At 40.7% G+C, this 27659-nt stretch overlaps 2 protein-coding genes across 6 annotated transcripts; one reads left to right on the top strand and one right to left on the bottom strand.

Moving 5' to 3' along the window:
- Nucleotides 1-336: 336 nt before the first annotated feature.
- smarcal1 (SWI/SNF related, matrix associated, actin dependent regulator of chromatin, subfamily a-like 1) lies at nt 337-17172 on the bottom strand. The gene is made up of 17 exons (XM_067603383.1): nt 14750-17172; nt 14188-14539; nt 13368-13418; nt 12966-13226; nt 12807-12857; nt 12515-12698; nt 12138-12288; nt 10717-10878; nt 10480-10545; nt 9306-9446; nt 8063-8281; nt 7075-7145; nt 6753-6855; nt 2302-2484; nt 1120-1220; nt 870-966; nt 337-754 (listed from the first exon to the last, which is right to left on the bottom strand). Exons 1-17 carry the CDS (start codon nt 15098-15100, stop codon nt 560-562), a joined length of 2739 nt encoding a protein of 912 aa, XP_067459484.1. The 5' UTR covers nt 15101-17172; the 3' UTR covers nt 337-559.
- On the top strand, nt 14892-27659 carry marchf4b (membrane associated ring-CH-type finger 4b). 5 transcript variants are annotated; one of them, XM_067603394.1, is made up of 5 exons: nt 14892-14982; nt 17912-18650; nt 24142-24297; nt 25291-25483; nt 27063-27659. In XM_067603394.1, exons 2-5 carry the CDS (start codon nt 18165-18167, stop codon nt 27482-27484), a joined length of 1257 nt encoding a protein of 418 aa, XP_067459495.1. In that variant the 5' UTR covers nt 14892-14982; nt 17912-18164; the 3' UTR covers nt 27485-27659. The 5 variants fall into 5 exon arrangements, with proteins under 5 accessions (XP_067459495.1, XP_067459498.1, XP_067459497.1 ...); XM_067603397.1 differs by having other exon boundaries at nt 14962-14982; nt 18274-18650; XM_067603396.1 differs by lacking the exon at nt 14892-14982 and adding an exon at nt 15632-15714 and having other exon boundaries at nt 18274-18650.

Here is a 27659-nt window from a genome sequence, read left to right as displayed (position 1 = left end):
TACCACTATATTTAAATATAAACACAGTATTTGCAGAGGTCACTGCTTATAGTAACCAGCTATGAAGACATAGAAGCTACATAATGACAGGATAGCGTAATAATTAAGAGTATCTTGCTGTTGCTAAATTGGCTTTGTGAATATCTGGCTTAGCTTGATTAAAAACAAAAGTTACACTGTGACTTTTTTTGTTTTGTTCTTTAAGATTTATGAATTTATCTGACAAATGGTTTTTCCCAGGTAAAACTGAAGCAGATTTTTGGGAAACTTGAAAATGAAAACTAATCGCCATTAAAACCAGTCAGGTTCCAGTTTCCAATGAATTGTGAAATAGCCTCAAGTTACAGATTTATTTATTTTCTCTGGTTAGCAAAAAATAAAAGTTCATTACAGTATTATTTTACTTCTACGAAAATAGCTTTAATACAACTGAAGTATTGTGTATATAAAGATTTGTTAATGTTCACAATAACAAAATACATTCATATCATCATGATGGGCTGAAATGTAGGAACTTAAGTGATGCTTATATAATCGGTCAACACTGAAGTGTCCTGAATCATCTGCTGAAAAAGTCTTTGATGGTCCTTTTGCTGGGGGTTTGTATGAGCGAGCCGTGCTGTTGTCCAGAACTGTTTTCTGGTGGGGTGTCCTCCCAGTCGTTTGCAGCCTCCAATAAGACGGCTTCGTCTATGTCGTCATCCTCAGTGAACGACCTCTGAAACATCTCCATGATGCTCCTCTGATTGGGGTCCTGAAAAAATCCAAATAAGTTCATGACTACAGAAACATTTTAGATTTAGCAAAGTAAGCTGTGTGTGTGTGTGTGTGTGTGTGTGTGTGTGTGTGTGTGTGTGTGTGTAGTTTACCCTAGAGTGGAAGCTGGCGTTCACAGCATTGTCTGACAGGTTTGACTCAGACAAACCAACCTGCTCCAAGACATTCATTTTTTCCTGGATCATTGGCCTGGATGAACACATAGATACTGAACATTATGACAGACTGACACATTTCATTTCACTGCTTGTCACAATGTGCGCACAGCACCACACAGACAACCCACTTTAACTTGACCCTGACCAAACACAGTTTGAATAGAATACACTGACTGACACATACCACAGGTGATCATCAGCAGTTCCCTTGGCAACCAGGTAGTGAATATTTACATTGCTGGTCTGTCCAATACGATGCACCCGATCCTCTGCCTGAATGAGAACCTGCAGCAGAAAAGCATTCAACTTTAGAGCAATGCAAAAAAAAAAGAGCATTTGAGGTTTGTTTCCTGCCTTCAATCAGCTGCAGTGTCCCCATAAGCTCAATGACTGCTTAAGAAAACTGTTATTCAGGCTTATAATTTAGCTGTCAGCACTTGAAATTACAGAGCTATTAAGATTTCTCCTGAACAGAGGGAAACCACTTCCACAAGACCTGCCAATTACCAGCACAGAAGTTAAATTAAGTTAAGTTGTACTTTACTCTGGATTTTTCCCCCCTTTTACTCTGGTCTTGAAATGCCCAGTTTGTCTGTATTACAATCCGTGTCACTTCTTTATCACTGCTTACTCCACTGTTGGCATGGAGAGGGTATGTGACAGTCATGAGGTGGATGTGGTTCCTTGTAAAATGTTTTGTTTCTGAATTTGAAGGTGAAATTATGTTCCAATTTACATATATGAAGCAAGGACAAGTACTATCCTCCCTTGTTCTCTCACTACGGTAAGAACTCTGCCATATTGTTTTTTAAAACACATTCATCTATTTTGGCCACTGAGGGCCAGAAAAAAAACATCAAAACACATTGAGAGCCATGACCAGATCACTGGCTTAAACTGTTGTCCCAAAATATTTCCTCATGTAATGCATCCAGCAGACATGACCAACATAAGCATTAATTTGGAGTCATGTTTCCGGCCACCTGAACAATATCAAGTCTCCCTCACTCTTCTTGAAGCCCTGAATAAGTCTCCTCCAACTCCAGAGAAAAATACATGGCTGCCAAATGTACTTTCTTCATAAGCCATGAGTAATTTTCTCTGTCTGTCATTTGATGTTGGCAGGTAGCTTAAAGTGGATTTATCAAAAAAAAAAAAAAAAAAAAAAATTGTTGGAAACAGCTGCCTACACGGTTTGACTGACTGAAGGGTGTCAGACTCAAAAATCAAAGCAGTGAGATAAAAGAGGCTAAGAGATTTGGGTTGGACTGGAACCAAAAATCAAATCCAAAACAGGACTGCAGATGTGTTCCTAATAACGTAGTTAAAAAAAATGAACGTACAGTATTTTGTAGAGATGCCTTACCCCGGGGTTCCAGAAAAGCTCAGCGAAAATCACCAGATCAGCAGAGTGCAGGGTGAGGCCCATGTTGGCTGCAGTGATAGACAACACGGCCACACAGGTCTTGGTCGAGTACTGGAACCTCTCACAGAGCTGCTGTCGCTCAGCTGACGGAGTGGTCCCATCAATACGGATGAAACTGACATTCTGTAGGTGAAGTGAAAGGAAATTCATTTTAATTGCTGTGCCTTTTTCAACACGACTAAAAATCAACTATTCTTTTAAAGGGGACATTTTTCTGGTTTTCTGTCATTTATATACTGTTATGATGTTGGATGTCTATGTTAAACATGGACAAAGTTCAAAAACTGGAGGTGAACGTATGTAAAATGCTCCCCCCAAAAGAAAAGCCCAGACTTCAGCCTGCTCTGGATTCTCCATTTGCAATGTTACCTCCTTACCTTCCCCACCAAACTGACATCAGATTCGCACATGCCCCCAAACAGCCGTCCGTAGTCTTTGTTGCCAAGGTTTTTCCTTGTGTTGTTTGCATTGTCCACTCACATATTTTGAATCTGATTCAGGCTCAAACATTTGAGAAGTTAACATTTTGAGTAAAGAATGAGGAAAAAGAGGTGAAATCAGAACGGAGTGGGCTCATCAGAAGTGCAGCCTTAAAGACACAGGAGCTAAAACAGCCTGTTTCAGACAGAGGCTAAACAGAGGGGCTGCATAAAGGGCCAGTATAAGATAAATAACAAGTTTTTAACTGTAAATAATGCAAAGATATTCCAGTAGAGTCCCAGTTATGTCCTCTTTAAGACAAAGGGAGCTTACAATGACCAACAAATACCAAACAGAATGAGTTCAAGTAGGGGGGCAAAGTGAGCAATGCTCCAGACAAAACAAACTAATTAGGGCCTGAGCCCAAAGGGAAAGGTTTCTTTCTTCTGTCTGTCTTCATTATAACGCCACTTCACACCTAAATTTGACCCCCTAAACATGCTCAAAAACTCACCAAATTTGGCACGCACATCAGGTCTGGTTAAAAATTTGATAAAATGTAAAAATTAACCCCCAAAGTGCCAAATTGTGCTCTCTAGCGCCACCTATGTAGCTAAAATGGCTGCCACGGCCTGTAGGAATGTCATAGAGAGATCAAACCAAAACTCAATTATTAATCTAACTGAGACCTACAAATCACATGCTGACACCATGACCTAAATCCAACAGGAAGTCCGCAAAAAGCCTTTCCCTCAATTTTGGCCTCCGAACAAACGCTATCTCCTCCGAGGGCGTTAATGGTATCGGCTTCAACCTTTAATACATGACTTATGACAATGTGCTGAAAAAAAGTTGTTAAAAACTTTGTAATAACTCGAACAGTTTGGATTTTATGAGCCCTCAAAGTTGCAGTGCCTCATCATATCACATCAAATGTACCCCTTACAATGTAAAACAATGGGGGAGGCAATCTATGGGCATGAACTTTGTGTCAAACAGAGGCTTCTGACGTATAAACTATCAGTCTGACCACTTTAAAACCTGTATCAATGAATTCACCATGAAATTTCCAACGAAAATATGGTTTGATGTAAGATTTGGCCAAAGTTATGGGATTAATGAGGATATTTCCCCAGAAGTGTACTCCTCTCTAACTGCTCCTCATCATGTCACTCCCTCAGTGTTTTGACACATTCCGCAATACACACTCATTATAAAATCACAGGAGGAGCAAGACTTTAAAACTCACACTCTAATATCTCAAAAACAGTAAAAGATAGGAAAACCATGTAAATTCAAAACTTGTAGGTCAAAGTCTCATGACCCATTTAAAGTTCAAATGAAGTTTGTATCTAAAAATATGTGGAGGCAGTAAATATTCAAAAAGGTGTGGGTTCGCTCACACTCTCCATTCAAATATACAGGGCTGCTTGAAAGTTTGTGAACCCTTTAGAATTTGCTCTATTTCTGAAAAATTATGACCTAAAACATGATCAGATTTCCACTCAAGTCCTAAAACTAGATAAAGAGACATCAGTTAAACAAATGAGAAAAACCTTACACGTGTTCATTTATTTATTGAGGAAAATGATCCAATGTTACATATTTGTGCGTGGCAAAAGTATGTGAACCCCTAAGATTATCAATTCATTTGAAGGGGAAATTAGAGTTGGGTTTTTCAATTAATGGGTTGACAAACAAGTGTGAGTCTGGGAGGCCTTGCCTTATTTAAAGAAGAGAAATCTGGGTCTTCACTGTCAAACTCTGAGCTTTACAACACAGGTTTGTGGAAGTGTGTCATGGCTCAAACAAAGGAGACTTCTGAGGACCTTAGAAGAAGAGTTGTTGATGCTCACCAAACTGGAAAGGGTTACAAGACCATTTCTGAAGAGTTTGGACTCCACCAGTCAGCTGTCAGGCAGATCATATACAAATTGAAGACATCCAACACCATTGTTGTCCTCCCCAGGAGTGGTCGAACAACAAAAATCACACCAAGAGCAGGCATGTAATAGTCCAGGAGGCCACAACGGACCCCACGGTAACGTCTAGGAAACTAAAGGTCTCTCTTGCAGTTGCTACAGTCGATGTTAATGAGTCCATCATCAAGAGAACATTGAACATCAACGGTGTGCATGGCAGAGTTGCAAGAAAAAAAGCCACTTCTCTCCAAACAGAACATTGCGGCCGTCTACGGTTTGCTCAAGACTACATGGATAAGCCAGAAGGTGATTGGAACAATGTTCTGTGGATGGATGCGACCAAAATCAAACTTTTCAGCTTGAATAAGAAGCAGTCTATTTGGCGATGAGCAAACATTGCATTTGAGCATAAGAACCTTAACCCATCTGTGAAACAAGATGGTGGTAGTATCATGGTTTGGGCTGCTTTGCTGCCTCTGGACCACGACAGCTTGCAATCATTGATGGAGCTATGAGTTCTGAGTTGTACCAGCTAATTCTACACGAAAATGCCAAGGTATCCATCTGTGTACTGAAGCTCAACACAAAGTGGCTCATACAGTAAGACAACGACACTAAACGACAAGTCGTTCTACCCAAGAATGGTTAAAGCAGAAGAAAGATAATGTTTTGGAATGGCCGAGTCACAGTCCTGACCTTAATCCTACAGAACTGCTGTGGAAGGACCTGAAGTGGGCAGTTCATGCAAAGAAACCCACCAACATCCCTGAGTTGAGTCTATTCTGTAAGGACGAATGGGCTAAAATTCCTGCAAGCTGATGTGCAGGGCTGATAAACAGTGTTTGGTTGAAGTTATTGCTGAAAAAGGGGGTCACACCAGTTACTGAAAGCAAGGGTTCACATACTTTTGCCTCACACAAATATGTAAGATTGGATAATTTTCCTCAATAAATAAATGAAAAAGATGAATTTTTTTTGTCCCATTTGTTTAATTGGGTTCACTTTGTCTAATTTTCGGACTTGTGTAAATATCTGATCACGTTTTAGGTCATATTTATGCAGAAATACAGAAAAAAAAAAGGGTTGTAAGAAGGAGATAAACATCACTTCCTTTGTCCACTATTTTGCCTGCTGTTGGGGCTGCTTCGCTGAAATTTTGTGGGGGGCGCTAATCAGCCAGTTTGCATCACTGATGGAATATTGTCAGGCGCTGTATGAGTATTTTTCTGTGTCCAGCTGCAGTTACTTATTGTCTCTACACACCTGACAGTACACATGTCAATCAAACTTTGACCAGGTCAAGTCTTTCCTTTTCTAAAAATAGACTTGATGAAAATTAGGAAATTAATTTGTTTTACACACAAACTCATCAAAAGTTTTCAATTTACTAATTGAAATTCAAGTGAATGGGCACAAAACTTGCATAATTTTGATGACACAGGTGTGAACAAGACAGACATGTCTCACCCTGCAGAAAATTCTCATCCTCACACCGTTGAGATTTGATGTTTTGCCATGACAGAGGAAGTTGCTATAACTTTATTGTAAATGCAGTCTGGACCAAACTTTTCATGTTTGATAAGAGTCCCAGCCTGAACACGTCTACGTGACAATATTCCATCAGTGATGCAAACTGGCTGATTAGCGCCCCCCACAAAATTTCAGCGAATCAGCCCCAGCAGCAGGCAAAATAGTGGACAAAGGAAGTGATGTTTATCTCCTTCTTGCAATGTCTGAAAACAGCCCGGGTCTGAAGACATCTACATGCCCGTGACAGAAGCCCTTCGATTGCACCGCAGCCTGACGTGCGCGGAGGCCCGTTCATCGCTGCTTGCAGCTTTAATTTATTAAAGCAATTCTTATAAAAATAATAAATAGTAAATAATTGAGCTCAAATGTGCTCAACACTCCCCAAACTTGTTCCCTGCAGGTACTGATGTTGACCTTGGAGTTACTGTAATAGTTAAAAAGTTAAAACGTGCTTTTTTTATGTGCATATATATATATTATATATTATTGTGCAGCATGTTATCTGTACATCTTACTCACCTTTTTTCCCAGTTCAGCGGTGATATGATCCAGGACTAACTTATGATGAGCAAACACTAGAAACTTCTCTCTCCCGCCCTCCAACATGTCTGTGATGTACTCCCTGTCAGTGGCAGAAACAACACAGCACTTTTGCCAAAGAAGCTCATGAAAATATTCCGTTTTTATGCATACTTGCTAAAACTCTCTTGTCTCAAAAAGCCTGTGCAATTACAGTACACTGACTACAGATTCTGATTCATTTTACAATTTAATCTAAGTACTCATCAAATCTAAGCCGATTTGAATTACTGATCCCCACCGTTAGAAGGACTGTACGTACATAATGGCTTGCAGCTTGGCTTCAGCTGTGTGGTTATAAAAGACGAGGAGGGCTGCCTTCTCTTCCATTTTCTGAAAGAGAGATAAGGGACAACACAAGATAAGAACTGACAGCAGATTCTGTTTGATGATTTGATAAGAGAGCCATTCCTCCGAGGAGCAGTGTGATTATGCACAATCAGGCTCAGCAACTCAGTCCCATCGGAGTGTATAAACACTTAAAATAATGCTCACTGGAGTATCCGGGGTCGTTTTAAAAGTACTTGTGAGTGTCTGAGGACTGAAAGGACTCCCTCATATGAAGAAGAGGAAAGAGGAAACACATCTTCTTTGGCCTAAACAAAGATTTCTCAAGCTCTTCTTAACTGTGAGGCCTTTTTAATCCCAGAGTCTTGATTTAAGGACAGTGAACTTCTGTATTCTATTTTTTGTTAATGGGAGAACTTGTTGAATTTGGTGAGGTACATAGAATTGGTGATATACGCTAAACTTATTTACTTTACTCCAAATAATGTATATTGATATCATAGTATTTTATATAATTGATATACTGTATATGCATCAGTCTTTGACCCCCTCTTACTAGGTATCTGTGTGTGTAATGAATATGTACAATGTTCATGTTTTTATGGTCTACTTCTAATTTGCATGTCCATGAAGGTTTGTCTATTTGTTGTTTGTTTATTTTTTTTTTTACATTTTTCAGCAACAATTTTTTTTTGTAATTATTGCATCAGGACTTTGCACAGCTTCTCTCAAAACCTTAGATGCAATTAGCTCAATTTTTGTGTTATTTTACTTGTTTCATTTGACCATTTTTTTTTTTAGGAGAAATCTGCAAGTGATGCAAAGATTGGTTGAATTTTCACTCATTGTGAAAACTGGAAAGTCATATATTTCTGGAGCAACTTATCTTTGAGGTTTTTGTGAATACTTATGCTTACAAAAACTTCAAATTCTAAGGGCTAAGGGGAACATTTGTAACTCACATTGCGATGTCCCTTGGCCAACTCCTTGGCTGCAGCTGACAGAGCAGCTTTTGTGCGGGTGTTGATCCCATCTATAGTCACTGTGACAACCTTGCGCTGTTTAGCAGGGAGCTGGGAGAGAACTTCAGACTTGAGGCGGCGCAACATCAGACACTCCTCCAGCAGCAGCTTTAACTCCCCAAGATTAGAGGAGCCCGAGTAATCCCAGCCCCAAGTCATCTAGAGGAGGGGATAAGCAATGATGCAGAAGAGAGAAATTAAGAAAAGATGGGAAAGAGGCACAGGAGGCAGAGCTGAAAAACTGAGAGCAGGTGGCCAGACCCTTGGAGTTGGAAGTGTTCAATATCAGAGTTATTTTCGATCATACACCAGGATCAGTCAGAGACTAACTAGAAGTCATAAAAGCTAAGATATTAGTCAATTTAAACATTTGATGCAACTGTGATAGTCCAGCTGGTCTGAACTTCAATCAAATCCCCATGATCATCAAAATTAATTAGCCATTATGGCCAATTTAGGCTATTACTGGTTTAAATCATGCAGCTTGTTCCCCACTTGAGTCCACTAAAATTAAGTAAATGTTCGTGGAAAGAGTAGAGCAACAAAAGGAGATGAAATAAATGGAAAAAAATACCAGTAAAAGTATCTTTTGACACCTAAAAACCAACTAGTTTTGAAGGGTAACTACCAATTTTACACATCAAAGTCTCTTTACAGGTCTTGGGGAGAACTACTGCATACTGTATGTGAAAAGGGGAGCTGCAAAAAATCTTCAAGTGGTGTCACTTAATGCAGCATCGGTTGGGGCTGAAGACTACAAGTTTGAAAAAGTGGAGTTAGAAAGAAGTGAGGCTACCAGACCTCTGTGGTTCGCTCATCTTCTCTGCTTGAGACTAGCAGCTCAAGGCTACATTGGCAACTACTAGCATAACAAATCCAAATCTCTGACCATTTGAAGTTCAGTTGCATTGTGGGTAACGTAGTTGCCTGGTTTTGACATGGAATAATGTCATCTCTGGTTCTGCGGCATCAATTTTGATCCTTTTTAAAAATCTCCATTGTGTGTCTGACACTAGTGCACATACTGGACATCTCCTGGAAAGTGCGGTGAGGCAGATAAATCAATACATGCAAATTGCACACCTAAAGCCATCTATGTCCTCTGTGTGTCCTGGAATTACTAAATCTTAACAGTACTAAGCGTCACACTTAGACAGACGAGGGTTCCTCAGATTTAAGCTACCTGTTTGGCATCGCAGTAGCGAATCCCAAAGTCATGGAACCGTGGGAAGAGTGTTGGTCTGACAGCCAGAATCTGTGTGTAGAGCTCAGATGGTCTGGACATGGCAGGGGTCCCAGACAGAAGAATTACTCTCCTCGCTGCCTGAGGACAGAAAAATATGTCTGATTAGGAACACTGCAAGGTGACAGAGCAAGAAATTAAACCCAACCTAGAGCCAAAAAACCCAAACATGAGCTGTAATGTTGCAACGTTGGCTGGTTTGATGTATGTTACCAGCCAATATTCACACATATTACATATACAAAACAATAATCTCTCTAATACAGTAACACAGACAAAACTGTGCATCAGTGCAGGGATCCCATCAGCACCTGTGGCAGGTGTGCAAATAAAAAAAAAAGGTCTCAGAGGTATGAAATGATTATCAAACAGCTTTGGAAACTTGTGTAGTGCACAAACTGTCTTTTTTTCAAGTTTCAAGTTCTGACAACGCTGAACTATCTTCCACCTCACTGTTCCACCACAGTTCAGTACATTATGCCTATTGCTCATAGGCCCAATGAGTGTACCCAATGCAAGTTGTAACATGTGTATTCACACATACTGAGATTGACATAGCTGTAAATAAGCATCCTGTTGTTCATCCAATGACAACTGAAACGATTAACTTGCATTTACTTTCGTCTCATGTGAGTCTGTATTGTGTTTTCACTGTTGGTGGTAAAGCGGATAGATAAATGGATCGTGTGCACACACAGCTGCGAGACAGCCTCTGTTAGTTAAGGGTAAAAAGACTTACAAAAGTCTGATGGCAAAAATCCCAGGATCCACGGAAATAGAATCAATTGTTCAGAGGCCCAATTTTATGCAAACCAAGGCTTGTTTCAACAGTTTTACTGAACTATCTGGATAATTTTGCTTGCAAAAGCTGGAGCTCCCTCGGTACTCTGCATTTCCATAGACTAATACAAAGGAAAACTCTACTGCTTTTCTCAGCAAAGCTATAATCTTGATAAGTCTTGATCTGCTTCTTTGAACAGGACCCTGTTTTTGAGATATCCTGCTAAAGCCAGGCAACATCACTAACAAATAAGAACATGATCTCTTTGGTATAGGTTATAATATTCTGAATTCAAATGCAAAATTAGATGAAAAAGAAGAGAAAGAAAATCACCTTTAGCAGAGGCAAAGCTGACTTACAACGAGCAGTCTTTATGTTCTTCAGAAAGTGAGACTCATCCTGCACAGAATGACAAAGACATCATAAACATCTTAGAAAACTTGTTTCCAGTATCAATCAATGAATCTACTGACTGAAGTAAAAAAAAAAAGGAAAAAAAAGGAAAAACTTGAGCATTTTAGCTGCAAACAGTTATGTCTGAATACTACACAGTTCAACCTTACAACTGACCATGATGAGAACATTGAAGGGATTTCCCTGCTGCTGCTTGTCCATCCTACTCAAGAGGTCGTAGCTGATGATGTTGACCAAACCAGACCGCAGATGGTCTTTGGCCTTCACCACCACATTGATGCTGTCAGGAGTCAAAGAGGGGAGCCATCGTCTGAAGGCCTGCAGACAAAGTTACTAACTCATGACACTCAGGCAAAGACTTCAACATAACAATATTGGTTTCCAGGATTTACTTTTCCATCTACACTGGAAATATATTAATCTCTCAACACACATTCAATAAAATTAATTTTGTCACTGACAGTTGGTTAAAAAGTTACTAATCACAAATAATTCATTTTAACTGCTATCACAGCTGCATTTTGAACAACCAATCATTGTGCTTTGAAGAATTGTCCACTGTGGCCCGAATGTTTCTGACAATTCATTAACTCTCCATTCGCCTGCCAACCGAGCTGAAACTCACTAAATTATAAGCTCCCATACTTTGCAGTAGATTTGGCCAAATGCACAAGTCTAATGGCGCAGATAAGAGCCGAGTCAGACAGAGTAAGTGTTCTTTAATGGGACCATATCCTGTGACTGAACTCTCCACCACAATTCCAACTCCCGATTGGTGAATCACATTTGATCCAAGATATCTATCTATTAGACTGTCTTGTCAGTAAACAGAAGGTCAAGAACGCTTGTCTGAAAATGTACTGCTGGTGTAGCCTGTTACTGAATAGTGGCTACAAGACACACAGAAAAGTGACACCTGAGATGAACTCTGAAACTAGAAAGTGTGAAAATTGCCGAAGTAAAATGAGGTCAAAGAGGCTTGAACATTTCTCTGATGCCAAGTGTGGGGGCGTCACGGTGGCTTTGTGGTCCAAGAAGTGCACCTGTCAACTGTATGCTTTCAAGTACAGGAAAATAAAAATGATGCAAACTGTAAACAATATATTTCAAGCTTTTATGTCAGAAAAAGCAGCTCTTTGTGCAAGGCAGAATTCACCAAAGTGGCCAAATAACTAAACTGTACAGTATAAGCATCTTTATCATAAAAAAACAATTCACGTTTTTAAATTATCATCTGCACCTGTCAGACAAAAAAATGGAAGCATGAAACTCAATACTGCCATCTTCCCCACTGAAGATAAAGTCCCTAACAAAGTGCTTGCAGTCCTTGGGGAACAGTGTTAACATTCCTCCAATGCAGAGAGGTTAAAGCAGAAACCAACATTATAATGTGTAGGTCAGAACTTTGTCAAAGGAGTCTAAAGAAGGATATATTTAATACCTGCTGACTTAATGCAATCCAATAATGATGCGATTAAATGGAAACAAAGTGATACAATCTTAACACCAACTAAGTAATCAGCTATTTTTCTTCCAGGCACATAACTTTGATTAACTTCTGCTGAATGTCTGTTTACCTCAGCCCATGTGAATCGCACAGAGGAAGGAGCCACCACCAGCAAGGGCCACTCGCTCCTGTAATAGGCTGCTATACAGATGGCCTGCACCGTCTTCCCCAGGCCCATGTCGTCAGCCAGGAGGAGGCGGCCTTGTTTAGACACTGCAAAACTGTAGGGACACAAAGAAATATTAATACAGACAGCTGGAAAATGAGTGGAGCCACAGTGATCTGACCCTTTAAATCTACAGAAACTTAATGTCACAGAGAAATGGCAAACAAAAAGTGACTTGTTAAGTATTTTTTTATTTGCACAAGACTGAGCACATCACTTATGAATAACTGTCTCTGCTATTGACAGAGGTGTTACACTAACGGCTGTCCAAAGGCACCTACTTGACTCCCTCCCTCTGGAAGGGCATTAGGCTGCAGGTGAGCTTGGGCTCGATGCTGGAGAGGTCTGCCTCAGGGACGTCTACAGACCTGGCTCGGGGCCCATCAAAACTGGCAGAGAAAGCTTGGATTATTGCCCTGGGCAGAGGCTCCACCTCCACTGCTGCTATCCCACCGAGGAGATCCACTGGGTATGGAACACAGCACAGTTATACAAGATGGTGAATGTAACAGAGACAAACAGGAACACAAAAGATCATAGATGAAACTGCAAAATAAAGCAAATGTTACTCACTGAGTTTCTTGTAATCCTCAAGTGAAAAGCTCCACTTTCTTGTTTTCATGTCTTCCAAAACAACCAACAAATGATTAAAAAAAACTGTATCAGAAGCCGTAAAACGCAAATGAAACATGATGAATGATAAGGATATTAATTGCATAATTTGACTGTTACCATAGCTCTTTGTTGGCATTTGCTTAAATGCTGCAATGACATCGACATGGTACCCGATGTCAACCTCAAACTTCGTCGCAGACACCAGGATGCACTGGCCCTGCAGAGTGGCCCCAGGCCTCTGCCAGCCGTTACACAGCTTCAGCAGAGCCCCCAGTGCTGCACCATCACGAGCTCGGCTGGTGGCTGCTGCCACGTCCACCGCATCCATTCCCTCCAGAGGCCTCAAAGACACAGAGGCAATAGCTGCTGCTTCCTCCACTGCGACAGAGCCAAGACCCATACAGTAAGTCAAGACGGAGCAGATGCAGCATCTCTCATGACTTTAAATTTAGGATACTTCTAAAAGAGTGCATGCTTGAGTCAAAATATTTCATCTGGCAATTTCCCTAATGTACATACTTAGCTGCTGATAGTCCTCCAGACCGAAGTTCCACTTCTTTGTGGCAGGATCTAAGACGGAAAGAACATGCTACTTTATTATCTCAGAGGACAGCACAGTTATAGAGATGATTAGATGATTAGAAAACCAGACATGAAGAGTGAAATTACTACATATTGGAATTTGGTATTGCTGTTTAGAAAACTGATTGTGCTACGGATGAAAGATTTGTGTACCTGGTTTGTTCTACAGAGAAGAGTTGTGTAGCTTTGGCCAAAGATAACAGTTTATATTGCTTTGATTGTGGTGAGTTCAGACATTCATTATTTGTCTGGACTAGCAGGTTGTCCCAGTTGCGTGGGCAGATGCATTGTGTGATGCCAGGGCTGGTCATTATTTGACAATTGCAATACTGGCTGCTGCAGAACACAATACAGTCAGTGAACAACTACTGAGGCTCTAACTACAGACCTATTTTGGACTTGGTGCTGCAGAATCTACTTGATTTACACCTGTTTTGGTCTGAGTTTGATATGTGAAGTAAACCAAGCATGAGAAAGGAGGAGGCTTTGTTCATGCTGTCCTTTCTTGAATATTGTGTTTAAATTCCAGTTTGTAATCGATGATGCTGTCATTGCATTTGCATTCCCCTACTACTTTTAAAAATGTATTCATACTGACCTATCTAATTGAACTTTAAACAAAATAAGAAAATGTGCCTCATTTATATAATATATGCTTATATTTCAATATATATACCAGTGTTTCCTACAGGTTGAACATGTATTTGTGGTGGTATTCCCCAAGGGTGGTGAGAGGTGTGGGGCTGCAGTTACTTACCATAGTTCTTGGAGGGGATGGATTTGAAAACAGCAATAAGTTCTACATGGTAGCCCACTTCTACTCTGAAACGGCCCTCTGTGTGAGTTACACATTTTCCTATCACAGAAATGGCAGGCTTTTTAGCAGGTACAGCGTTTGAAGTTGAGGAGTTTGTGGGAAGCTGTGCTACAGGACTTTGGGCGGGTTTGTTTGGTTGCTTGTAGAATGAGCTAACTGCACCACCAGAGCCGCTGGAAGTAGGGTTCGGTTTGGGCTGAGACGTCTTCACACCAAAGCTTCCTCCGCTAGGCAAGACAGGGCTGTTCACATGTTGACTTTTAGCCTGAGGAAGTGGGTCAATAACTTGTATCTAAAAGGAAAGACAGTAACACGCATCAAGAAAGACTCTGAAGTTATTTTCCACCCAATAGTAACTTATTTAAAGTCCCCCCTCCACTCAAAAATATGTTGTTTTTTTTTAATCAGATACATATTATTAATCAAAGTAGAGCATTTTATATAGGCCTATATCTTAAAACATGTCTCGTGGGGAACTTTAACATTCAAGCTCAGATCTCACCTGTCTTGACGAAGCAAAGTTATGCTTGATTTGGTTCCCAGTGCCAGATACCTGCTGGAGCTTTGGGTTTTGATTACTGAAACTTTGTGGGTCTTTTTTGAAGGGCGGAACAAACCGCATTGGTGCAGAAGCTTGGTCATTAGTTTCTCTGTGATGACTTAGCGTTGCAGGATCTGGAAGAGCGCTCTGTTTAGGTGGCTGAAATACGTTTACTGATGTACTGTTGTAGCCTGGTGAGTTCTGCTTATTGGTGGTGACGGTCTGTCCAAGTCTCTGGGCTCTTCTCTCCAAAGCTTTCCGTCTGTTCTCTTCAATCTTTCGCTGCTGCTCTGCAGTTAGCTGATAAGACATCACGGTAACCTTTGTGGCAGCTAATGCTAACTCACTGCTTCACAGTCATTCACAAATCCAGATGACGGTCAGTCACACTCCGAGCTAGTGAAAACATTTATTTACCTGCAAATACGGGGTCCATCATTGTGCGATCGGTACAATTTATGACCGACACGTTAAAAGTTTGCAGCCTCCCCTGCTAACGGAAGCAGCTAAAATGTTGCTAACCTGGGCGGAAACAGTAAAATGTAGCAACCAAATATATCGGCAGCGTCACAATGATGTTGAATGTAGGTGAGCATTCATTCGTGAAGAACAGTTCACCCGCTGTATGATCTAAAGACGGCAACGATAATAACGCTCGACTAGCTGCTAGTTGTCAATGTGCTAGCTGCTTCAATATCTGCCGCGCAGGAAGTGACGTAGAAAAACAAGCAGACACGTGGAGATGTCGGTTGCTTAGTAACGTAATGTGACGTTCCAAAAAAGATAACCGACAATCAAAACGTTACAGACTTAATTATTATTTTGTTATGTTGAAAACAAACATTTGGTGTAACTTGAGCAAATATATTTGATATACTGACTTGACAGAAGAATTCAGGAACATTATTTATTTTTAAATACACAAGGTAAGTTCAACTGGACATATCTTCCGTATCTTTTCAAATGTCTTTCTGATAAAATTGAAATTACGCTGTTTTTAACTGTTAGACAGAGGTGGAAATTTAGGACATTTAACTTCTACTGTACTTACTTAACGTTAAATACAATTGTGCTTTACTTAGGTAGCGTTATCTCTGATAGCTAATACTACTCCTCCACTACTTTTCGAAGGGAACTTTATATATTTTTAACGCTACAGTTAGTTACTCTATTACATTTGACAGCCATTACTTTCAGATTAAAGGACGGGTTCACAATTTTTCAGGTCTGTCTTAAAACAGTAAAATAAAAAAGTAGCAAAATAGTCAAAAATAAAAATAAAATAGTCAGGTGCCCAAATGAACATTGAAACAGTTTTTCCTTCCCATAATCATTCCTCCTGGTCATACCGATCTTCATAACGCACTTACAATGTAAGTGATGGGGGACAAAATCATCATCCTTCTGTGCAAAAATGTATTTAAAAACTTTTAAATAAATTTTTGCATAAATAACTGCGTGGGCACACTGTGGATTTTGGCCCTCATCACTTACATTGAAAGTGCATTTGAAGGGGATCTTTTAACAGCAAGTATGAACAGGAGGAAAGATTACAGCCAGGAAAACCTCTTTCAGTGTTTATATGGACACCTGACTGTTGCTTTAAGACAAACTTGAAAAACTGTGAACCATCCTTTAAATAAATCATACTGCACTTGTTTAAATGTGCTTGGTTGATGTATATTAATGCAATCCAATAATATGATATACATAATAATATAGCACTCTAAAAGGGGGTATTTTGATTTATGAGTACTTTTACTTTTGATATTTTGATGATGATACTTCTGTGCTCAAGTAATATGGGTCGTACTTATAATAATGTAGCTATTTTTACATTTTGATACTGCTATTTTTTTTTAGTGCTGAACCAATTAGTCGACTAATTGAAACTGACAGGAAACTAATCTACAACAATTTGAATAATCCAGTTTTTTTAAAGTTTATTTTTTAAGCTAAACTGCCAAAACATGCATGGTTTCAGCTTCTCAGTTGTGAATATTAGCTGGTTTTCTTAGCCTTTAAACTGAATATCTTTGGGTTTTGACCTGGGCACTATTTTCTAACATTTATGGACCAAATGATTAATCAGTGGGAAAGCGATCGGCACATTAGTCGATAGTGAAAATAATCCCTTAGACGTGATCATATGTAAGCTTTAGACCACTTTCAACCCAACTGATATTTGTGTCGAGCAAAATGACGCTATTTAAATGAGCTGTTATGAATAATTTGCGTTGCGCCTTGTGTTGTCTGATAATCGAATTGTTGAATTATTGATCATTAGCGGCTACAATTAAATTTCCTGCTTTTTGTTTGCACGTTGAAGAGGCAGAAAACAGACACTATGATTTATGGATACCTTGGCTAAAACAGGTGATTGACTCTGACTTGTAGTAATGAGTTGGCTGCTTGCATCACTGTGCGGTGATGACGTGTGGCGTCTGGGAGCTGTCCCAGGAATCATGGTGCTGAAGCTGCAGCACCGATTCAGCAGCCAATTATCACAGGACAATCCGGGGCCACGGACACTTTCACCCAGAGAGGGACAGTCCGACTATCCTGCTGGATTTTTAGCCCACCAGACGGATTTAAACCCATCGGTTTGTTCCTCGGATATGGGAATTCGGTCATTTGGGATGTAAGCTTCACGGAGAGTTGCCAGCGACCTGCAGTCTGGCTGGAGATATATGAACAAAAAAAAAAAATCCTGAAACTGTGAGTCGTATAGAAATCGCTGTAGCTCGCCAGGTAAGACAGATTTCGCTTCTTAACATGGCACCGCATTGACTTGATTTGCTTTGAAACCTTACAAGACGTCGACAGGAAAATCTGAGCTCTACTGATTTAAAATGTCATTCGTTGTTTGTCTGAATATTTGAATTTTAAAGATTGGGCGCTGACATTTTGTTTTGTAGTCTATTGTACCCAAGGCTGATTTGATTCTCGGGTTTCTGCACTCGACGTGAATCTGGAGGGAGAAGCCTGTCTAGATAGGCTAGTTTATGTTGTACAGACCAGGCAGACTATTAAGGCCATGAAATGACAGTGAGTGAACGGGCCATAGCCTTGTTACTTGAATGCATATTCCTATCAATCTAACATTTGACTTTCCTCTTTTAGCCGTTCCATTTTATTGAACTTAATGGCTTCAGACACTTGTTTGCATCGGTGGGATTTATCTGCTTTTTGGATTTACAACCTCGTGGGGAGCCGATAAAAGACATTCAGTTGGAATATATGAATATCTACATAGAAAACTAACAACGCTGCTGTAAAATCCCGGCAAACACTTGAAAGCGCCCCCCCTGCCCCCACTATCCCATCTCACGACATATGAAGAAGTGTTGGCTTATGACGGGGGTACATACAGTACATGCTGTTTTCTTCCTGCACCTTTGCACGGTGCTGTGAGTTTCTGGCCGGAGACAGGCTGATGCTGCGCAGCCAGGGCATGCTGAAGAGCCGCTGTTGCGTCCTGCTAGGTGACCTGAGGGTGCTCCTGCTCGGGCCACCGGCACCGCCGACGCCGCTGCCTCCGCTGACCCCCATGAGCAGCCAAGCTACGGAAAGCCATGAGACAGGTGTCACCGTCCCCGACAATAACAACACGCTAACGCGGAGCCACCAGCCCGCAGTGGACCGGACTACCCCACCTGCAGCAGGAGCCACCGGGCCACCCGAGCGGCAGGTGGCGGGCTGGGTTGATGCTGCAGAGCTGTCGGCGGCACTGCGCGGCTGCAGCAGCTCCTCTGATGACTGCTCAAAGGGCAAACTGGAGGAGAGATTCTCCCTCACCAGCTACACGGAAAGTGGCTTCAGGACGCCTGTGTGCAGGATCTGCTTCCAGGGACCAGAACACGTAAGTCAAGGGGTAATGTTCCCCTAAATATTAAAGTAATATACATATGTAATGTTGGAAGTGCCACACACTTTCTCTCTTAAGATTTAAAAATAAGGTTTTGTATTTGGTTGGGGTCTAATCTTCCACCTCTTTGCCCTCCAAGGAGCACAGGAGAATTAAAGACCAGACCAAGTGATGGAAATGTTGCACATTTAGTGTAGGTCAGGAAATGATCCCTTCCCAGCAGAGCTCTGATAGCGTAACAGACTTCCTATTAAATACGGAGTCACTGGTCAAGCTTGTTTTCCTGTGAGAAAACCCCCTCCCAGTGTCTTGTTGGGCCAGCCGCACAGCTGGAGAGCTCTCTGAGCAGAGATCCCACTGCATCCTGTACTCATCACTCCGCGTGGCTTGAAAAGACAGCTATAGCAGTGGGAGGATAATGAAAGACCTTGTCCCCATGGTTGACAAGTGAGGAGGATACACTGAGATGCAGTAACAACTCATTATAGCCAAACGCTGTGAATTCATATTGAAGCAATACATGCATGAAAAAATCAAATAATACCTCTCAGTCTGCTGCTCACACGCACCACCTGGAAACAGCACAAAAAAGGAGGAAAATGTATACAGAACAGACGGAAACAGCCTTCAAGTTAATCACACTGCGTGCCTCCGTCTTTGGGGCCATATTGATGATAATGTCACACTACATCAATCATCAGAGGAAAAATTCTGAAAGAAGATGGCTGAGGTGTGCCGCAATAAATAATGTTAAATTATAACAGAGAAGCAGGCACTTGGCAATTTGCAGACACATTAGTTACACTGTTTGACAGAGCCTTTGAGACCACCTTGACGAATATGTCACACCTCACCAATTGGTAATGGAGGTAGGGAGGTTATAAAAAATGTGAAGCAAGATAAGTGAGGTGTAGAACATAACTTTTTATCCGGCAGTCTGTACTCATAGTTGCCTTTCCTTTACACAAGCAGCAGATTTACTGTATAATTTCATGGTCACTGCACTGTGTATAGCCTATAATCTCTCAATGTTTCATCAACTAATTACTCCAACAGCAATTTTGTGCACCATTTCACCTCTGAGCTCAGGCTCTCTAATTATTACTGACATGGGGTATGAGATTGGAAGACAAGGCTTCAACGTTTTTTTTTGTTTTTTTTTTTTAGAAAAAGTCCTCAGATAGTCGGTGTGCTCTGCAGTGCATACAAAGTACTGCCTTCTAAATTCGCAGTTTCCCATGGCCTCCTCCAACTCATCTCATCGATGCTTCCTTCCTGAGACATTGCAGCTAGTCAATAGCGCCTGATTTCATGCCGTCTTATCAGTATGCACATTCTTATCTATCACCGGCCTTCCTTTTCCTGTCGTCTCTTGCTGCTGGTTTGGGTGAAGTCCAGATATGGATCTGCTGAGGTGTAAACGAGTACAAGGAGAATGAGGCTCCATTTGAAAAGAGAGATGAGTGGACTGCCTGTATGTCACGGTGTGATACAGGCAGTGGGGACATTAGTTATCCTGTGCTCTTCCCTTAGCCTCCAGGATGTCACGTAGACCAAGGCAGCGAGTATCTGATCTGACAATCCACCTCCCAAATACTTCCATCCCCAAGGCTGCGATACTCAAGACAGAGTAAAGAAGGGAGTGAGAGACGTAGCTTTCCTCAAGCGTCCCACCAGAAAAGAGCCTTGAGTGTCTGACAAAGGAAGCCATTGAAAAATGATTGTAATTTAATTTAATATGGCACCAAACGATAATAAGTCTGTGTTATCAAATTGATGTTGGTTTTTTGGTGCCTCTTTGTTTGAGGTGCCATCAGAGATTTACAACCCAAGTTGTATTGTTTTAAAGGATAAATTCACATCTTTCTTTCTGTATCGATTGGCTTATCGTAATCGTTCCTCTTCTCCATGCTGGCTATGAAGTGATACCTTTGAGCATAAATCCTTTGTGAGAGATGGCGGACAACATTCACAGTCCTTGTTACGTGTAAAAATGCAAAAGCTAATATGAGGCTTCAGCACTCTGTTAGGAAAATCAACTAAATATCTTGTGTAAGTCTTTTTAGTATGAAATCCCGTCCTGTCTATCCCTACCATCCCTTCTCTTCAGCTCAACAAGGAAGCACTGCACAGCAAAACACAAACAGAAGATTGTAACTTTGCAATTATTATGATAATGTTCCCCATCTCTTACATCAGAATCGCCCTATGATGGGATCACCTCACAGCCAGTATGGACAAAATAAATGATTACAGGGACCAGTAACCCTTTTAAACGTACATAACGGCATGTGAGTATCTAGATAGAAATTCTGAACCTAAGTCTGATTTCTTCTGTTGGAGTCTGATTACATCCCCAGACACACAGAATGTATTCATGAACAGTTAAGTCCACATCAGATGATATCGCATAAATTCATGTCTTTTATCTCTATAGCTCAAGTCTGTGTTTTTATAAACAGATAACTTGAGACATATTTCAATCCGTTATCAGTTCTCTTTAGCTAAGGGTCAGAAAGAAGCTTTACAGAGGAGTCTGGCTTTACTTGCAATGAAGCGATTGCTTTATAAAAGCATTTGCTTTCAGACTTTCTTTACCTCATCACTGAAAGAACAATCATTAGCAATTTCTCTGCTATATTTTCAGTAAAGAGTCTTGGAGTGCACAAAACTATTATGGGATATTTTAAAAATGACATATAGAGAAGACCCATGTAATGTTTCTATGAGTGAAGGATCCTTTCCTGAATTGTCATGCACTATTACATTGAAGTGCCCTTTGGGGCTGATGCTTCTAGTGTCCTGTCTTCACTTCAGCTGCATGTTGGGAATATGTGAGTCCCTGCTGCTTAGAAAAAAATGTTCTCTTTCCCTCCTAAATCACAACACAGTTAATGCACTCGCCCAGCGTGTTTGTCTGAGGCACAATGAGAAGCCTCGAGGGGTCAAGATAGCATCGTTCTTTATGGCTGTGCAGAAGCATTATGCTGTCTGTATTGCATCGCATGTAGGATGGCCTCTCTGCCATTTGATAGGAATGTGCTATAAACACCTTACATAAGCACAACATTTTTTTGGTCTTTTTTGAAGTCTATAGGTAGGAGCTGTGAGTTCATAAACTTAAATTATGAACCCTAGTTGCTTTTTTATTCATATTACCATCACTGTAGGTCTAATGGCTCCTTAAATCAAGCCATGAGTGAAACATCCCCCAGTGTATGTTTTACAAGAAGTCATAATAGGTAAATACATTTGAAATTATATGACCATCAGTTTCATTATTCAGTGATTGTACTTTTCCCTCTAACTTGTTGAATATGGTTAAAATATGAATATGAAGCTGTTTTTCAGACGACTGCAGTATTGTAAGTTCTCATAAAAAGAAATGCTTGTGGCCTGAATGTCATTGGCCATTGTAGAAATCGCTTTCATTCAGTTTCTGTGGGAGCGAGTTTATAAAGCCACAATTTCCCCTCGCTTGGAGTTAATGGAGTTCACTTGCATTGATTCCAGACCCTGAAGAAAAGTGAATAGCCATCGCTAATTTAGTTTCATGTCATTATATACATTGGGAGTGGATCCAATTTTATAAGGAGAAAATTAGGTGCACTGAGGTGTTTTTCAGATAATGCAGCACAGAGAAATAGAATAACACAGCCAAAGCAATCAAATGTATCATCTTTTTCATACAGTAGGCTCCAGTTTCTTTTTTCAATGATCATTGCTGTTTGATCAACAAAAGGACATTTAGTTATCACTTTCTGTATGTGTGGGCTGTAATGTCACGTTTGTTATCAGACGCTCTCTCTGCAGCCTTGGTTGTACTAGAGTGGTCCAGGTTTCAGCTCTTGGCTGCAATCAGGCCAGTCACAGTGAGCGGTGTGAGTCCCACTGGACATGGCAGAAGTGTTCTGGTGCTCCTGCCAATACACTCCCACCCTGGCCATCTGTAGATGGGCCTTTTCTCCTCCATCTCCTCGCTTTTCCCTCCCTTCTCCTCGACCAGGGCGCTGCACCGTCTGTCAGAGATGTCAGCACAGTTTTGCAATTCTCCCCAGACTCTGTGTCATGTTTAAATTAACAATACCTTGGCTTAGAAACTGAATGCCTCAGCTCAGAGGGGTTGAGAGTTTTCTTGCAGCAGAAGGGTTTAGCTAATTTATTTTATCATTCACTACAGTCTTTTTCTTCAGTAGCATTAAGATTATAAAAGAAGTCCTGCTCTGAATTTTATTGATCCAAATTTATTTAACTGCAGGTCAGGGCCTGCAAAGATGGCAGGCCTGCATTTTTTGGGTCATCATCTACATCTCATATCACAAGACTAATATATTTTAATGAGATTGGAGCTCAAGGTGAGAGATTATAAATCAGCCATTAGTTCCTCAGGTTGAATATATTTTAAGAATAGCTGGTTAAAAATATGTCTGAGCACATATCGCTGTTTCGTGGAAATCTTGTAATGCCAAATCAAGTAAATTTCATTATTTAACTTAAGCTGAAGGATCTAAGAGCCTTGTGCAGGCTGAAAAAAATCTACAATTCTTCAGTCTAATATGCTACTGTTGACCACAGAGGACCTCTTCAGGAGAAAATTTAGGTTATTGCTCTGCTCAAATGCTTCCCGAAAAACAGGCCTTTATCCTAATGACTTTTGGGCTGCTGAGGTGAGTCACAAACCTGCCTCTTCAACATCAAGGCCACTGACATCCAGAGGTTATACACACAGCAGAAGCATCACTATTATACTTTTGCAGTGAAATCCATCATATTTAACAAGGTACAAGGTATTTATAGGTTTTATGATTCCTCTTTAATAAAGATCAGGTGCAAGCAGAGAAGGAAGGCAGGGAGAGTAGAAGGAAGATGTTGGGGGATTCGGTCTCACTACATTAGCATCTATAGAAAAACATTTGTGTATATGTGACTGCTCCATTCACTTTAAGAGCTGCACTAAAAGTGTACCTTTAGCGCAGTATTTTGCAGCTTTGTTGGTGTTTATCCTTTGCCAGAAGCTTCAGTGACTAATCCTACACTTTTCAACGGTGCTAGTAATCAAGCATTTTGCCTGTCAACTAGGTGTAAAGCAAAGCTTTCATTTCACACCTGAACTGGTGCTCTACTGTAATATGACGTGCATTGCTGGGTAGTCTTGAGTGTGTGTGTGTGTGTGTGCATGCAAAGCTCTAAGAAACTGAAAAAGCCAGCATGAACTGCAAAGAAATATCAGTATATGTATAGTGTAACGTGAAGCTTGTTTCTTGTAAAAGGTTTTCCTGCAGGGGGTAAACGAGATGAGAAAACTGGGTTGCCGGTCAATGATTTCTGTATCAAATCACTACTTATCCCACTCTTAGGCTCCAGTCCAGAAATGTGAGGCAGTAAATTTTAGCAAATTTGTTCTCCTTGTAGTTTGCAGTATTTTTTATCGCATTCTGTGTACTGTAAAATGTAACACAGTACTGATGCTTCCTCTTTCCTACAGGGGGAGCTCCTGAGTCCATGTCGCTGCAGCGGGTCAGTACGCTGCACCCACCAGCCCTGCCTCATCAAGTGGATCAGTGAGAGAGGTTCCTGGGCCTGCGAGCTCTGCTACTACAAATATCAGGTCATTGCCATCAGCACCAAGAACCCGCTACAGGTGAGCTCTTGGTTATTTGAAATAGCTTTTAGCTGGGAAGAGAGATGGATTAGAAGCCAAAATTTTATCAGTTGGGAAATATTCACCAGTTGGGGCACGGCCAAGTTATTGTAAGTTCTGGGAAGAGTTGCTTTGCCATCTCAGTGTTAGAAATGTTGTGGTATATTGTGTAAGTGTTACATAGCCCCTGGCCCTTCCACTCTTGGACTCATCTGGATGCATTTTCAGTTCTCATATTAAAGTTTTTTTTTAGTATCAAACAACTAAAACACCATTTTCATAAATCATACCATCTTTACTGAAGTTCTAGTTCTGAATTAAACTTTGCTTTTTGTATTAAACAAGATTTCTTTCCCTTCTGTTCAAGAGAACAGACAGATTGTAGAGGGAACTTTCCTCTCAGTTTTAGACTTCGGTGAAATGATAGGGTTGTCGAGTGAACATAGATTTCTTTTAGGTTTTTCAAGGCAGCGCTGATGTGTGAAATGCTGCTGTTTGATGCTGCAGCTGTAGCATTCCCTGAAGTTTGATGCATTTGTTTTGGTGGAAGCGTTTAGTAATCTGTTTCTTGAGCAAGACAATGAAACCCCAAGTTTCTATCATTCAAGCACCCTGCATGGTAGTTCACTGGCATTGGTATGTGAGTAGGGGGTTGAATGTGTGAACAAGAGGCAGAATGTAAAGTGCTTTGGATAAAAACGCTATATAAATGCAGCTCATTTACATTTATTCATTTGACAGACACTTTTGTCCAAAGCAATGTACAAATGATACAATCCAGGGCACAGTAGATCAAGGAGAGACCAGTCCATTAATGCTTTTTCATTGATGATTGTAACCATTGATTGTGACTTTATCTTGTCGGCACCTCTCATTATGTATGTGTTCTTCTGGTCCCTGCCTCACAGAGTGTTCTCAAATATTTGGTTAAGCTAAAAGAGAAATAAGAAACACAAAGAACTAAGCTGTACTGCGGTCTGTGTTTTCATACAGTGGCAGGCCATCTCCCTGACAGTGATAGAGAAAGTGCAGATAGCAGCAGCCATCTTGGGCTCCCTGTTCCTGATGGCCAGTATCTCCTGGCTGGTGTGGTCATCTTTCAGCCCGTCGGCTCGCTGGCAGCGCCAAGACCTGCTTTTCCAGATCTGCTACGGCATGTACGGCTTCATGGATGTAGTCTGCATCGGTGAGGTGCTAAACTCAACACTGGCCTATTATTTATGACTGAATTTAATGCTTATAATTCTTGGAGTGAGTTGTACACGAGATTAATATTGAGTATTTAATATTATACATTCAAAACAAACAATAAACATAATGTCATAGGTGCTCAGTAGAATCAACAATCAAAGCCGCCGGCTAGACACAAATGATGAACGATTCACATTGTTGACAATTTATACAATAAATCTGTAGCACAGAGTGAACTACTTCAAATGAATAATGAGTATTTGGTTTCTTGAAACGTACCAGTTCAGAATTTATGTTGCATATAATTTGATTAATATTTTTGTAACATTCAGTATAGTACAGTTACTATATTAAAGATGATGAAATGCTGGGTCAAAGCTTGTTTGATGAATTAAACATAAATGCTGAATGTTCCAAACATCGTCTTTGCAGCAACTGAAGTGGTTTGCATTGCATACATTAAAATGCTTTTGAGTCAATAATAAAAGCTGCAGCACCAAATTTAGGCAAACTTAATTCATGCTGCACTCATATAAGTGACACAACAAGTGAAAACTGCAGTGAAACATTTTTAACCGTCTTCTGAGTTTGTGTGGGTGTCCAAATTAAAACTTGTAGCATCCGTTTTAAGCCTGCTGTCCTCTGAAGCCCGCGGTGTGTTTTGGATGACTGTGTGATGGCATCTCACATTATGAAACCTCTAACTGCCAACTGCAGTTGAGAGCAGGATGAGAGGAAGAGGAGATGGATTGTCTCCGGTTTGGTGGCAAGGAGTGTGGAGTCATTAACTCTGCACTTTACAGAGATTAACTTGTCACCTGGCAAACATTAAAGAGCAAAGACTCGACTTTCACTTATCCGCACACAAAGTTAGAGAGGGAGAGAAACAGAGCTGAGGGAGAGAGACAGGATTTGTTTTTAACAAAAAACTGTAAATATAGAAGAGGTTGGGAATTATTAAATGTCCATATTTTTCAAATTGTGATCACTATGGTTGCTGCAATATTTGAGACCTATGTAACTTCTCATATCAGAACTATAACTGTAATAAGAGACATTACCATTGGTAGCTGTATGATCAATACAGTTTCTATAAACTGTACTGTAATGGTTGTGCTCAGGTTAAGCAGATTATTTAAAACCATTTATACAGTATTTCTCTTTACATGACTTTAATATGATAAAAACAGTCAAATCTTGGGGTCCAATCAATCTGTCTTGTGACAGATTTATTTCAATTTCCCAGATACTGAATTCAGTGAACATAAATCAATAAACAATTTTAAACTGTGATAAGAGGTTATCAAACAGTCCCAGGGAGCAAATGCATCATTTTTGAGTATTGAGTATTACTGTGTCATAAGTTGTGCCATGTCTACATTTTTTCTAAGAAACAAAGATCTTATCTCAGGGTTATGGTGCTATACTTGAAAGATGAGTTGTTTTGTTCTGCAGCTAATACTTTCTGCAGGCTTTAAAACGGTGACTCTCCCACTGCAGAGATATACTGTATATCATTTTGTATACTGCTGCCAGACAGCGACATTGTCTAATTGATGCTCTCATCTCCACAGCACTAATTGTCCACGAGGGACCCTCTGTGTTTCGCATCTTCCACCGCTGGCAGGCCGTGAACCAGCAGTGGAAGGTTCTGAACTATGATAAATCTATGGACAGCGCTGACCTGAAGGATGCCACTGTGGACAGGACTCTGTCTCAGCCCAACCAAGGCTATCAGACTGGGATAGGAGTGTCCACCTCCACCTCCTCACTGATGGTGGTAGCTTCCACAGCCACCGGCTCCACTTCTACAGCCGTGGTGACGGCCTCAGGAGGACTGGGAACACACGTTGATCCCAACAACGGGAGCGTTGTTCCTGACCAACACTGTCCCTACAACATCCTCCACCTCCTCAGCCACCTGAGGCAGCCAGAGCCTCGCAGCCAACCCAGCAATAGCACACGAGAGCTGGTCATGAGAGTCACTACAGTCTGAGGAGTCCATTGAGGCCTTATCTCACATGGAGGTGAACCATTTATGAACCAGCTGACAGTTGAAAAAAAAGTCTTTTTTGAACTGCACTGGATTAATAACATGTTCTTGTTTCAAAATGCATCTCTGATGTCCTCACATGGATTGAATAAAAGTCAAAGTTGTTTGATTTGCAGAA

Source organism: Thunnus thynnus, chromosome 11, assembly GCF_963924715.1.
Source record: "Thunnus thynnus chromosome 11, fThuThy2.1, whole genome shotgun sequence".
NCBI lineage: Eukaryota > Metazoa > Chordata > Actinopteri > Scombriformes > Scombridae > Thunnus > Thunnus thynnus.
Note: the sequence above shows the minus strand (reverse complement) of the source record. Positions and strands in the feature narration are given on the sequence as shown.

Coding starts and splice junctions, on each gene's coding strand:
- marchf4b (XM_067603394.1), top strand. CDS start 18,165: ATGCTGTTTTCTTCCTGCACCTTTGCACGGTGCTGTGAGTTTCTGGCC. Junction 24,298..25,290: donor GCACCAAGAACCCGCTACAG/GTGAGCTCTTGG, acceptor GTTTTCATACAG/TGGCAGGCCATCTCCCTGAC. Junction 25,484..27,062: donor CATGGATGTAGTCTGCATCG/GTGAGGTGCTAA, acceptor TCATCTCCACAG/CACTAATTGTCCACGAGGGA.
- smarcal1 (XM_067603383.1), bottom strand. CDS start 15,100: ATGTCTTATCAGCTAACTGCAGAGCAGCAGCGAAAGATTGAAGAGAAC. Junction 2,485..6,752: donor CCGCTGAACTGGGAAAAAAG/GTGAGTAAGATG, acceptor CTTCACCTACAG/AATGTCAGTTTCATCCGTAT. Junction 755..869: donor ACGCCAGCTTCCACTCTAGG/GTAAACTACACA, acceptor GGATTTTTTCAG/GACCCCAATCAGAGGAGCAT.